Below are 15,000 nucleotides of genomic sequence, written 5' to 3' on the forward strand. Positions count from 1 at the left end.
CTCCTCCTCCCCCAATTCTTTCAACAGAACAGTTCATACTTGCAATTTCATTGGAGTGTGTGTTGGTCTTTCATACTCTGAAGTCTTCAATAATAGTTTATTTTAAATCCTCATTATCATTCTTTTAACTTTTTATGATTTTTTGTTCTCTTCATTATATTAATATTTTTTTCCTAAGTTGAATGTCAAGTATATCTAATTGTTATTGCCAGCAATTTTCATTTTATTTAAAATTGTTGTTAAAAAGTCTTTGATTTTTTATTGTTATTTTTTAAAGTTCACACTTTTTTTCTCATTATTAGTTTCACTTTCTTCTTCACGATATGCTTAAAGGTAACAGAATGTACGTGGACTTGGTTCTACATATTTTTTGTTTAATTTCGTTTCTCTTACATTTGTTCATCTCAGATCATATTGCATTTCTTCATTACCATAGGCCTAGGCCTCCTCCTTAGCCCCTTACACTCTCCCTCATGAATGATCCGAAATGCACTACTGGTAATGCTGGTCCTGCCTTATTTTCCCCCTAGTAGCCTCGTACAACTCAATTCAAGAGAACCTACACTAATGCATCGTGGCTTCTAACGGCACATTGTCTCACACCTTATGCAGTCTGTGGATTATCCTTTATTTTGCACATTATGGAGTAAGGTATCTGTTTATGAGCTACCAAATGCACAGTTTACCCATCGGTCCCTCTCCCGCCCAGCTACCCCCCTGGCCCCTTCCTCCCACACTACAATTACCACTACTGTAGAAAATATTCAATAGTGTTTCAAGAGTTAATTAGCAAAGGGGAGTAACTAAGAGATTGATAGTCAACTTGGTATACATATATATATTTTTCCTTTTTGCATGGTTCCCCTATATTTTGCATGCTTGGCAACTTATGCAAATTCTCCTATGCGTAGCCTGAGCTTGAGCTATATTTATTTCAATAGAAATATATATTGTAGCCATATAATTGGCCCAAAATCTTGAGTATCTTGGAGAATGGGGGTCTTCTGTTGTATATGATGAACGACATACAAGATTTATGGAAGAGAAAGTAGTCTAGATTTTTTCAACTTTTTCCATAGAAAATATAATTCTTCTGTTGGCTCTTACAGAAACTGAGCTGAAAACCAGTATTTTATTATTGGTATATATGGTATGCTACAACTTCTATACCCAATATATCAAATGTGATACAATATCTAGATAACTTTTTCCATTTTCTAATTGTAAATGAAATTGCCAACACATGTTCTTATGCAGTATGATGTTATATGCCAGAATATTTCGCTAACTGCTTTTCTGTATCAAAAGTAATGGATGAGAACTTTTACCTACTTTGATAAAGTCCTTTTGTTGTTATTGCATTTTAAGTTGCATATTAGTCATGCCTAATTATTTTGCAACTTGTAGAATTTTTCTATTACAGAAGCCTAAAGTAGGTGGTAAGTAAATGTCTGAAAGATGACCATTAGATAATTTGTCATAAGTAACTTCAGATATTTGGTTTGGCTACTGACCCAGGTTAAGACCCCTTCCTTAGACTATTATATATAGTGGCAAATTTATTTATCTCATTTCTCATGTGTAGGAATACATACTAAGGAGATATATGTGACGATGGCTTTGTATTTCTAATGTGCTTTCTTAGTGAAATGCAAAGAAGTAATGTTAATAAAAGCACTGTAGTGTACATCTCTGTATGTTGTTTACAGAGACAGTCAACATCCCTATGATAAATATTAGGGTGACACATCAAAAGAAAAGAAAAATCCTAGTATAATGCATTTTATATCGGGTAATAGGTAATAGTATTACTTGATACATAGAATACCTCTCAGTCCTTTTATTTGGCGAGGGTTGTAATTGGCATTGATTAATACAACTCATCTGATGCATGGATCTTGTGCGAGATAAGTTGTTTAAAGAAATCAGGGCTGCATATTTTTTTTCTGTTATTCTAATTCTTAGGAGTAGTGTAAAATTTAAATTCTTATGATACCAGTAAGAAATGGCTTGCAATTTCATCCCATGTATGTTATGTCAGTCATCACAGGGTTGTATGTGCATCATATATGAAAACTAAGAATTAGGTCTCCAATTTAAACCATAACGTCCTCTGTTCTTAGAAATGTTTTCTATCTGCCTACAACACTCTAAAAATTGCTTATTATGGTCTTGAAAATGCATGTGAATGGTATTCTTTTCGAGGTCTAAACCGGCATCATCTCTGTGTCTGTATCTTTTGACATTTGAATGTTTTCTCTAAAGTCAAGAGCTGATACTAACTTTTCCACTGATTTCTCAGTACAGGTTAAGCTCCATGGAACTAGCATTCACTGATGTTGGTCAGTGATGTCAGTTTGGTTTCCATGAATGCTGCTCTACAAGCCTGGACTCCTTTTGAATTAGACGTAGCTAAGCCCCAAAGAGAGCACATAGACAGTTTTGTCTTTTTTATCCCCAAGCTTCTATGATTTTGAAAATCTTCTACTTCAACATGTATCTGGCCCTGCATATCATGCACTGGTGAAGTTCAACCTGTACTTAGTATTATGACACAGTGGTACAGTTCAGTTTTCATTTTAATTCTTTCCTCTTATTCTCTTCATTAGCATCATATACATCTTTATGCCATTTGTTTTCTTATCATGTATTTACATATTAACCCAATGATGCTGGGAGATGGCATGTACATATATGCCTTGTCTACTGAGTTTAGTTTATTGGTTTTGTGTATACATAGATGGCGCCACTTTTTCCTAATCAACAAGGAGTCAATTACTAATCTTACTTGATCTCATCTGTTTACCCTTTCCTTGATTTTTTAAAATCTGTAGTTTTTATTGCTATTTGTATTGTTAGTAACAGTAGAATGATTATTATGTTTATATTGATATTATGAAAAGATGACAAGTAACCAAAAATGCAAGGAATGGGAAAGTCAGGTGAGGTCAGTTAGGCATGATTATTATCTCCTTGTTGACAAAGTGGTCTTGGAGTCATCTATATATAAACAAGATAAACAAAACTGTGATCGACCATACGTGTACCTCTGATTCATTATATTTACTCATGTGCTTCTTCTTCAACAAGAGAATATTCATGCAGATTTTAGCCCTAGATTATATTCCTTCCAACTTATATACAATATTTCCTCAGCAGTTCACCAGAATAGCTTGTGGTCAGCCCTTCTCTCATAGGTAAATTCATGCCCCAACTTCAACAAGTCCATTTAGATCATTTCATTCTCACTTTTTTTTTTCTCTCTCTTTTTCATTCTGGCAATATGTCTCTTTGGCCAATCATTTGCAGTTATTTGCAAAATGCTACACGTATTTGGATATGTGTACATGCACATTCTCACATTCACACATTCACACTTGTGGAATAAGCTTGAAGAATAACCACAGAGGGATTAAAATCTTCAATTTGATGATATTTAAAGTGCCATTTCTTACTGAAGATTCATTTTGTAAGATGAAATTATGATTTTTCTTTTCTTTTACTCTTGCTTTTATGAGGGAGTTATCACACTGAACCTTTTTACCTACATCTTTAGAATTAATGTTGTCCTCAGGATATGTAAGATAGTTCACCTGTTATGTTTATCCACATCCTGATTGATATGGATGTTGGATTAATGTTGTTCATCCCTCCATGTTCCAAGAATATCTGTTCTTGTAGTTGGGCCACAATAAGAAACAAGCCTCTAATCTGGTTATGGTCCATTTAGAAAAAGAAATGTATAAATGCATTTATGTACTACAAAAGTACTTGGGAATTGTTGATGTATCCCCCTTTTTTGTTAGATTCTGTAAATGCATAAAAATTATTGTAGATTTCCAAATAGTGTAAAGAGGAAAGGATGTTTCGCCCTGTGCTGTAGCCTTTTCTGTTGATAGTCAGGACTGTATTTCTGTTCCAAAAGGGGGGAATCTACAAAACTATTACAGCTTACCTTCTTGAAATTTCCACTTTTCTCTGAGATAACTTAAAAAGTGCAAAAAGAAGCATGATAAGACACATCTATATTTGATCAAGTTTCCTCTGTTGCTTAACTGTATTTAGTTGCATGTAAGATTGTGCATGTTTGCAGTAGCAGTAGAAGAAAGACAGCATTTTGGCATGGTTATATAGTAATGTCTTGATTACCTTGTTTCATTTTCATAAACTATCAGTGTAATAAATTTTTTGTTGTTGATAATTCTGTACCTTGAAGCCTACCTATTCAGTCATGGAATTTATTTAGTTCAACTGTGTATTTTCAATCCAACAGAATACTGCTGCCATATCCACTGGGACAACCACCACCACCATGGCTACACAGGCAGGTACTGCTGTGAACCCCACAACAGTACCTGTCACCCCTGGCACAACAGTGGCAGGTACAGTCGTACCCACAACTCCTACCACTGCTGTGGCTCCTGTCACCCAGACAACCCAGCCTGCTGCTGCAACAGGAGGCTCTGTGAGTATATAACATCATTAATTTTCTTTTTTTTTTTTTCTTTTTCCTTTCTTTTCAGTTATGTTTAGCATGGTGTGCTAGAGATGGGTAATAGTTTCAAAAAGAGAACTTGAGAGATAATTTTATTTTTATTTATTTTGGGGTTACAAAGTTGGTCTGTACTTGAGTTTCATCTAAGGTGCTTGATGGAAACGGAAAAAGAGTCATCTGTGAAATCTTTAACCCTTTGCCTTTTTGTTAAAAAAATATGTATATATGTATCTATATGTATATACGTATCTATATGTATATATGTATCTATATATGTATATATATGTATATATATGTATATATATATTATATACTATATATATATATATTTTACTATATATATACATTATATACTATATATATACATTATATACTATATATATACATTATATACTATATATATATATATATATATATATATATATATATATATAATGTATATGTTTATGTATATATATGTATATGTATATGTATATGTGTATATATATAATATATATATATATATATAATATATATGTATATGTATATGTGTGTATATATATATAATATATATATAGATATATATTTTATATATATATTTTATATATAGAAATATATATATATATATATATATATATATATATATATATAGTATATAATATATATTTATATATATATATATATTATATATATATGTATATATATATATATATATATATATATATATATTTATAGTATATAATATATATTTATCTATATATGTATATGTATATGTATATGTATATGTGTAATATATATATATATTATGAATATATATATATATATATATATATATATATAAAATATATATATATAATATATATATATATATATATATATATATATATATATATATATATATATATATATATATATATATATATATATATATGTGTGTGTGTGTGTGTGTGTAAACATATTTTTTTATTTTGAATAAAATTAGCCATAATAATATGTTACAGAAGGTAAAATAGATTATACACTATTGTATGTATGTATGTATGTATGTATGTTTAGAAGTGTATAATCTATTTTACCTTCTGTAACATATTATTATGGCTAATTTTATGCAGAATAAAAGATATCAGGAAATGCCATGATAGCAGTGCTGGGTCCAGGTCACTTGAACTAATGAGTGATGTAACAGATAGGTTGAGATAAAGTAGCATTGTGGGCATGGCAGCAAAGGTTTGTGTTTTCTTGCTGCCAGGGACCTCTGCTGAACGTACAAATTTCTTCCTTTTCTTGCATGTTTTCTGTCCATTATTCTGTAAATCTGGTGATGGAGATAATTCAGATTTTGAAATTCCAAGATGTCTTGAAAGAAAATCAGACTGGGCAGGTAAAGGGTTAAGAAAATAAGTTTATTGATAAAAAAAATTGTATATTAAAGATATTGAAAACTTCACAGGGAAGAGATGCATTTGCCGTATTCCAATTATTTTGTCATTAAAATTACATGATTTCAGATGTCGATATAATTGAAAAGTGTAAGATACATCTCTTAAACTAAGAAGTTATAAATTTTCTTTCATACTTTTTTCTATATTTGTCACAGCTAACTCCATATCTTCTAATCCAGATGACTCTTTTATGAATCAGAAAACTTCTGTGATTTAGACCTCACACTTTGCTAACAGTACAAGAGATTTCTATCATTAGGAGATGGTGTTATACAGAATGAGTGAGAAAACATAATATATACATTTATTAAGAGTTAGTATTTGTATATAGCTATTCAGATCTTTTGGTTGACTGTAAAGAATCTTTTGGCAGGGAATTGGTTAAGAAATGTGTGTGATGTGTGTGTACTTTTGAAAAGATGCAAGCTATCTTTAGACAGGATTTTTGCCAGTTATAAGTAATTAATATTTTTATTTGTGTAATATTTTTTTTATGGTTAGACTCATTTTATTACCAATATACTCTTTACAACTTTATGTACCCTACTTTGATAATTATGCTGCTGTCAAGCATGTTTGTTAATTGTAATTTATAGTATATACAGTTTCATAATTTTGCCTTGATGTTGTAAGCAGGATGTAGTTCCTAGCTTTGATCTGGCTGAAGAAAGTCTTGCATATACTATTCACGAATTAATTTTGTGTGTGTGTGTGTGTGTGTGTGTGTGTGTGTGTGTGTGTGTGTGTGTGTGTGTGTGTGTGTGTGTGTGTGTGTGTGTGTGTGTGTGTGTGTGTGTGTGTGTGTATTGTTTGTTTCATGCATGGTTTACCAGTGTTTATATCCTGTTTGTCTGTGTCTTTGTCTCTATGTGCATGACTGATTAATGATGTATTCACCTGTTTTTTTTAGTTTTGAGTGTTTGAAAGTGACGTATTTATTATTTTAGGTTGTATTATTTTCCCCATGAAATTTGGTATTTTGGCTGTAACATAAGCTTTGCTATTTGTGGTTACATGATTTTGATGATTTAGCAATATCTTTGCTTCAGGCTTCGAATACTAAACAAAAATTTCTCTTTCCATTCGTTTAGCAAACTATCTCAGCCGAATCCGCAAAAACAAAATGTAAAAATTTTCTGGCAACCTTACTGAAATTGGCGAATGAGCAGCGGGCGACTGTGGCACGTAATGTTCGAAATCTGATTCAGGGCCTCATTGAGGGACGAGTGGAGCCTGAAGTCTTTACAGAGGAGCTTCAGAAAGATCTCAATTCCTCCCCACAGCCTTGCCTTGTTCCCTTCCTTAAGGTAAGTCAGTATTGCATTGCTTTAAATGTGTCTTTAAGTGGTAGAGGTAATGGAACTGTCCTCTCTCCATGATTTGCTGGTGCGTGATGAAGAATAATCTTTTCACCCACAGAAAACTTTGCCGTACCTGCGTGTGTCCCTAGCGCGTGGAGAATTAACCATTGATGGAGTGCGGCCTCCACCATTATCTGCAGTCACTCCTGTTACAGGGGTCACCACAGTCATACCTGCGGTAGGTAGCTCATAGAGGAAGCGAGGAATATACTTGAGTAATGACAGACTAGGAAGTACTAATTGTAATGTTAAGGATACATGAGATGCTTGTAAAAGAAATGGTAAATATTTATGTTGCCTAAGTTGCTTATGCACCAGATGAAATATATCATATGATAATATCATCACAAAAAAAAAAGAAATAAGTTCTACACACTTAATGTTTTATTTGTATTTTTTCATTAACTGTCATTTGATATCTCTACAAAAATACTTTAAGGGTAATGAAGTGTATTTTTTTAATTGCCATACATCATGGAAAAATGCTCCTTTTTTATATAGTACACATGCCCAATGTAAATTAAGATTGCTATTTAGCTGGCTTTTACCCATTTATTCTTAACCCCATTAAGTAAATTGGCTAGATTTTTCATTTATGTTAGTATCCTTGATTTTATTTTACATTGGTTTTATTTCACACATTAGGATGCTCTACTTACCATACTTCAATGTCCAACAAGCCTTGCAAGAACTCGTGATTATTTCAGATGTCTGTCGCCCGGCCTGGAGCTCCTACAACTTCTGGGACGGTTCGGACAATTGCACCTGCTGCTGCAACAGCCACAACTGTAGTTCACCGACCAGTCAATGCAACTCCCACACCTGCCAGAGTTGTGGGGGTGAGTTAGATAAAGATCACTTGGTATTGCTAATGTGATTGATTGAAGATGGGAATTTCTTTACTGGGAAAATTATGTCCCCTTTTGTTGTACATGTATCTAAGTCTTTGTCTTTACAGCAGCAACAGGTACAGCAAGTTCGTGTTCAAGGCGGCAAAACTGTGGTAACAACTGTGAGGCAGAATACAACTGCTGCCAGCAGTCCTGCCAGCACCACTACCAACACAGTACCCACAGCAACCAAAACTATAACCGTTAATAAGACAATTCCTACCAAAGACAAAGAAAAAAGTAACAAAAACCAGCTCTTCACATATAGGTTAGTGGATCTTTGATAAGATATATATGGAATTCTGTGTTTGATAGCTTTTTTGTGATATTTGTTTGTACGTATTCTGTTTTTTTGTAATGCAGGAATTACATTGTTCTTTGACAGATTCTAGAGGTTATAATTATTTAATGAGAAATATTGCTCCTATTCTGGGATAAAAGACAGCATGTCAGATTCACCTACATTGATTATAAAAAAATAAATTAACAAGTTCACATCATCATAATTGAAAATTCTTAATACCAAAGCTTGCAGTTAAGGTAACCTTTGCCACTATCTGTGTGCAATGGAATTATAAGTCCGCTTCATAGGAGAGCCGTTAGTTGCTATTCATATTCTTCTTTGTGTTTCTAAAGCAGTTCCTATTCTTCAAGTGGGGTGGCTGACGACGATATCAATGATGTGGCAGCCATGGGAGGGGTCAACCTGGGAGAGGAGTCACAGCGAATTCTGGAATCCACAGGATTTGTGGGGACACAAATCAGGTCGTGTAAAGACGAAAATTTCCTTCTTAACACTCCACTGACTCAGAGAATAAAACAAATATGTAAGTATCAAAGTTATTTGATATTTTATCTCTCCCTCTCCCTCTCCCTCTCCCTCTCCCTCTCCCTCTCCCTCTCCCTCTCCCTCTCTCTCCCTCTCTCTCCCTCTCTCTCTCTCTCTCCCTCTCCCTCTCCCTCTCCCTCTCCCTCTCTCTCTCTCCTTCTCTCTCTCTCCCTCTCTCTCTCTCCCTCTCTCTCTCTCCCTCTCCCTCTCCCTCTCTCTCTCTCCCTCTCTCTCTCTCCCTCTCTCTCTCTCCCTCTCCCTCTCTCTCCCTCTCTCTCCCTCTCTCTCTCTCTCCCTCTCTCTCCCTCTCTCTCTCATATTCTCTCTCTCATATGCTCTCTCTCTTCTCTTCTTTTCTCCTTTCCTCTCTATTCCTTTCCTCTCTTTTCCATTCCTTTCCTTCCCTTCCCTTCCCTTCCCTTCTTTTCCTTGTCCTTCCTTCCCTTCCCTTCCCTTCCCTTCCCTTCCCTTCCCTTCCCTTCCCTTCCCTTCCCTTCCCTTTCTCTCACTCTCTCTCTGTTTTATACACCTATTCATGTATTAGCATGTAGTTCAACACAAATGTTACTTCATACGATATCCAGTCTTCGATCAGTGTGTAAACTTGAGCATCTTTGCAGGTTCAAAATATGGTTTGGAAGAGGCTCCAAAAGATGTAGTTGCCTTGGTGTCTCATGCCACACAAGAGAGACTGAAAACTATTGTTGAAAAATTAGCTGTCATTTCGGAACACAGGCTAGATATAATTAAGGTGAGTAAGGATTTTTCAGTGATGGACCATTTTCTTTCAGTTTATTATTTTTTTTTTCATGAGAATCTTATAGATATGTGAAAAGAAAAAGATCAGAATTGGTATTATTACTGTTTTTATTGTATTTTATTTTATTTTTCTATTTATTTATTTTTGTAACGCTTACCTTTTTCTCCTTTGTCTAGAGTGACAGCAGATACGAAGTGGTGCAAGATGTAAAAGGTCAGCTTCGTTTCCTAGAAGAGTTGGATAAGTTGGAGAAGAAGCGCAAAGAGGAGCAGGAGAGAGAGATGCTAATGCGAGCGGCAAAGTCACGGAGTAAATCGGAGGATCCAGAGACCGCAAAGCTGAAGGCCAAAGCAAAGGAGGTAAATGACGTTGTTAGGAAAAGTTCTCCCTGTCATCCGTATCAGCCATTTTTCCTAAAAGTTGTGTTTCTGGAAAATAACCCTTGGTGGGATGGATGTGAAATATCCAAAGTGTATTTTATCCTTTATGTGTGTAGATATCTTATTTCCACAATTAAAATATTTACACAAGAAACTGCTTCACTTTACCTCACCTTAAGAAATAGCTGACATTACAAAAAAAATCCCAAATTCAGTATAATGGAAAAGGGCAAACTCAGTGATGTTGGTCCTGATGATTAAAAGCTATAAGTCTCTTGAAAGTTCTGTGGTTGTTCAAACTTTGTAATGAGCTAGTAAATGGTTTAAGAATATTTACTATTTACAGGTTTGATTAGTATTTCTTTTTCTGTTTCTCTTTATCACGTGGTATAAGTATTTATATTTTAGAAAGTTGGTATGATAGAAGTGGTACTAAACCTGATATCACAAATTTTGAGTACTTATTCGTAATTGAATAATTTAACAATAGGGGATAGAGGCTCTGCCATGTTTGTTAATATAAGGATTATAAATACAAATTGAATTATACTGCAGTTGTGCTACCAGCAATGGCAGTTAACACTAATTTCATTAGATGCCCAAGTAACTTAGAAAATAATATTTAGTATATACAAGTGTATTCACAGTTATGTATCACATAAGATCTGTTCAGACAGTGCCAATCTGCTTATGCATCTGTATTCTCATAAGCATATAAGCAATCTGAATTATCAATTAGAGAATGGAACATGGAGACCTAACAGCAAATACAAGAGCTTCCTTTAATGAATGTATATTTCATGTCTTGTGGGTATAGGAATTGCCAGATAAATAGTGCTACAGTAAACACCAAAGTTACTTGCTTAGTGCACTGCACTGGACTCAAGAAAGTTTGCCTTAGCTATCTCTGGAATTTGTTTCTACTACTTTAAAATGACTGGTCTTAAAGGAGCCCCATAACCACTTCAACAGCACTTCTTTCAAATCTAAACATATTGTTATGAAATTCATGAAAGAAGAAAATTAATGAACCAGAAATAATATGGAAAGGAAATGTATAGAGACAAGGGAAGAGGGTTAACCTGTCACAACCAGTGTAGAGCTTTTCTTTTGCCTTCTTCCAAGAGCACTGGGAGACTCACATCTACAATGTTTTTTTTTTGTTTTTTTTTTGTAATGTGCTACTTGAGGAATTCCAGAAGGATTGTGTTGGAACTGGCCTTTAATGCTTTGGTAGTATTGATATACATGGATAGGAAGAGAACTGTAGTAAAATTAATCAAGGCAAAAACACATAGGCAAAAGGCTACTTTATACCAGGACTGACTTTTGTGGAATGGGATTGATAATGTTATCACCAAGTCATTACTTGTTGTTATTATTGTTAGTGTTATAATAAGAATTATTATTTTGGTTATGATGATTATTATTGTTATTACTATTATTATTATTAAAGTTCATTCTTGTCATGTATTTTGATGGTAAATAGTCATTATCATTGCAATTATGTCCACATGACAATGTTTCATGTTTCATTTTATGACACTTTTCTAAAATAAATACTGTTTGTTTCATGCAGATGCAACGTGTGGAAATGGAGGAAATGAGACAGCGAGATGCCAATCGAACTGCTCTCAATGCACTTCAGGGCCCCAAGAAGAAACCAAAGTTGGACTTGTCGGCAATGGATGACGTAAGTGCCTTTCTTTTGTAATTCTTAGCATGCCACTCACAAGGCCTGATCAGAAAGGTAGATGATTGTGCTTATTAAGGTTGAGTTCAGTTGTATTGGAGTTTGTGACAGATGGTATGTCATCCACTATTCTTCTTGCCACCAACCACTGGTTTTCACAGACCTTTATGCTGTAGTAAACCAAAGAGTGAAATTATGTCAGCTGCATTTGGTGCACTGGGAAAAAGTAAAAATTTGCAAACACAAAATTTTGCTCTAAGCAGAAGAATGTAATGAATCTAATGTTTAATAAGATGTTGTTATTTTATCTTTCACCAAATATTTGGATCATACCTTGTATATTATACTAAAAATGTCTGGATGACCTTGAATTACTGTATTGGAAAGCCAGATTCATATGGGACAGTTTTATGCTCCAGTCTTTCTCCTGAAAGCTGGGGAGGTAGTATAACTAGGAAATTGTGGGACAATGTAAAGGAAAATTTTCTTTCTTTCTTATGGGTTTGTACCTCCCCTTGGAATCGCTCTCAGTTGTTGAGACTGTTACTAGTAGATGGTGAATGATGTGTAAAAATATTGTATCTCGCCCTTAAGTAATTCAAAACACTCATAGGAACTAGTAAGTTCAAGGCTTCAGTGTTGATAATGTTAACAATATTGAATACTGAATGTGTATATGTATGGAGTTAGGTAATCTTTTTTTTTTTTTTTTTTTTTTACACAAGTGTGTGTGTGTGTGTGTGTGTGTGTGTGTGTGTGTGTGTGTGTGTGTGTGTGTGTGTGTGTGTGTGTGTGTGTGTGTGTGTGTGTGTGTGTGTGCGTGCTTGTGTGTGCATGTGTGTGTGTGCATGTGCATGTGCTCGTGTGTGTGTGTGTGTGTGTGTGTGTGTGTGTGTAAAATGTGTGATATATATATATGACACCACTTTTTTCAGTCTATCACTTATGTAAATATTTATATTCAACAGGGTGCAACTTTCAGTGGAACTTTCTCCCAAAAATACGTAAGTTTTTGAAATGATGTGTTGCATATATATAGAATTAAAAAGTTGTTACATTAGTGAACATGCTATTCACACACAGGTTTGTAATATTCACAACTTGACATGACTACTTTTATCTTCTAGATGCCACTACGACCACGGATCAAAAGGGTGAATTTGCGTGATCTCATGTTCCTCATGGAGCAAGAAAAGGAGTTATGCAAGTCCACATTACTGTATCGGTCTTACCTCAAGTAGTGTGCTGGGAAGAGCACCACTGGATGGTCGTCCTTCAGCCCCGCTGCCGCCGCCACCATTGCCCCGCCCCCATAGTTACCAGCCCATGGATGCGCCTCTCCCTCTAGAGGTGTGGTACCACTGCCAGTGTGGGGCAGGTGGGGGATGGAAGCCAAGTGCAAGGAGCCATGCCGGAGAGGTGACGGCAAGCTCCAGCAATACTGAGGTGTCAGCATCAGCAAGGCAGAAGATCTGTGATTCTCTCATGCAGCATTGCAAGTGTCTTAATTAATTACATGCCTGTGGCATGGTAGCTCCACAGGGACTGTGATAGGGCTGGAGCCTCCTGTTAGCAATGCTTCGTATTGTAAGGACAAAACACAGACTTAAACCTGCAGGATCTGTAAGACTGCAGTGTCAGTGAACAAACTTGCGAGGTGCAGCAGTGAGGTGGAAACATGTTAGGGTCACTGACTTGAATTGGCAAGCATGATGCAAAGCCTCGAGCCCGTAAATGCTCCAGCCCAGTCTAAGTGGACTTGCATATAGTGGCTTATACACCAGTGAAGGTACAACCAAACCTTTCTTTTATTCCCAAAATATATAGTAACAACCCTATTTTGTGCATGAACTGTATAAATACTTCTTGGATAGGAAAATCTTCAAATATTTTTATCTGATACACATTATCGTTAAAATGTTAACTGGAAAAAGAAAAAAAAAAGCTGAAAGGAACTTTCATACACAGCCTCTGTAGATAATGTACAGTTTTTAAAAGATTGAGGCCTTTTTCTGTTACTGTATTGTTCTTGTAAATTACCACAGATATATGGTTTGTCTCTAGTGTACACAGAATAATAAGGTCAAGCACCTTGAGTGACATTCTCTAGAGATATCACAGTCACAGAAATTCAAAATACACACTTGCAGATGTGATCAGTTACCCACATGCAAACAGCCATCAGTGATACAGCAGAAGGAATCAGACTGCAAAACACAAGCCTTGTAATTCCCCTTATTATTTTCACTGTGACTCCATAGAGTTTTGCACTCTTGGTGGCTGCCTTAACCCTTATTTATGAATCCCTAAGACAGATGCCAAGTCTGCCCCAAGGAATGGATGAGTGTTGCCAAAGTTCGCTCTGTGTGTGTGATGCAGTGTGCGATGCAGGCTTCATGCAGGGAATTATGTAAACTATGCAGAAATTTAAGCCTCAAATAGAAAAAGATTTTTGTGCAATCAGGAAAAAAAATAGTTTGAAGTTAAATTGAGTTTTTTGTAAATGTGTGTGGACTTGGATTATATTAATGAATTGAAAGACCTCTACAATCCACATTTGTTTCCATGTCAAAAGTGATTGTTATATCCTCAAACCTGATGCCGACTGGAAGGAATTTTGAATTGTCCAAATTATCCAGATTTTGAGAGATCTTAGATTAGAAAAAGTAAAAGTTTTTTTTATCCAGTTTTTAATTATCTTTGGTATTTATTTATTTATTTTTTTTCCTCAGACATTCTTACCAATACAAATACTATAGATAAGAAAGACCTACATGAAGCTTGCCAGTCTTGGGCTCTTGGAAATTATACAAAGTATAAAAATAATCTAAAAAAATGGGCCTATAGTTGCTGGGCTGTAATATTTAGTGAAGGATTTAAACATTCAGATTTTTTCTTTATTTTTATTTTTTTCCTTTTCTTTTCTTTTCCTTCTTTTCTATCATTTGCACACAGCGGTTTAATAATGCTTGAAATGAATAAAGTAAGTTAGATCTTTACTTGTAATTGGCATGTAATTTTACAATGAAAGTTATTTTGGCTTCTGTACCAAAGGAAGTTCGTCTTGTCTTTGTCTTAACTTGACTTGTAGTTATATTTTTATTATGAGGAACTTTATTACATTTTTTATCGTATGAAGATTATTTTTATTATTTTTTTTACAGTTTTTAT

The 15,000-nt window shown here is 34.7% G+C and overlaps 1 protein-coding gene across 5 annotated transcripts in view; it reads left to right on the forward strand.

The window, feature by feature from the left end:
- The window catches only part of LOC125035894 (transcription initiation factor TFIID subunit 4-like), a 39,870-nt gene that overhangs the window by 24,555 nt on the left and 315 nt on the right, over positions 1 to 15,000 (forward strand). For 2 of the 5 annotated variants that reach the window (XM_047628234.1, XM_047628207.1), the window contains 11 exons: positions 4,274 to 4,465; positions 7,008 to 7,223; positions 7,336 to 7,455; positions 7,985 to 8,116; positions 8,236 to 8,435; positions 8,804 to 8,994; positions 9,617 to 9,747; positions 9,933 to 10,115; positions 11,716 to 11,829; positions 12,798 to 12,833; positions 12,957 to 15,000. The exon at positions 12,957 to 15,000 is cut by the window's right edge and continues 315 nt beyond it. In XM_047628234.1, coding sequence (XP_047484190.1) covers positions 4,274 to 4,465; positions 7,008 to 7,223; positions 7,336 to 7,455; positions 7,985 to 8,116; positions 8,236 to 8,435; positions 8,804 to 8,994; positions 9,617 to 9,747; positions 9,933 to 10,115; positions 11,716 to 11,829; positions 12,798 to 12,833; positions 12,957 to 13,070 — 1,629 coding nt within the window. In that variant the 3' untranslated portion in view covers positions 13,071 to 15,000. The remainder of the gene's footprint in view (positions 1 to 4,273; positions 4,466 to 7,007; positions 7,224 to 7,335; positions 7,456 to 7,984; positions 8,117 to 8,235; positions 8,436 to 8,803; positions 8,995 to 9,616; positions 9,748 to 9,932; positions 10,116 to 11,715; positions 11,830 to 12,797; positions 12,834 to 12,956) is intronic. The other 3 variants (XM_047628221.1, XM_047628214.1, XM_047628227.1) reach the window with 3 other exon arrangements.

This window comes from Penaeus chinensis, chromosome 2 (genome assembly GCF_019202785.1).
Source record: "Penaeus chinensis breed Huanghai No. 1 chromosome 2, ASM1920278v2, whole genome shotgun sequence".
NCBI classification, from domain to species: Eukaryota; Metazoa; Arthropoda; class Malacostraca; order Decapoda; family Penaeidae; genus Penaeus; species Penaeus chinensis.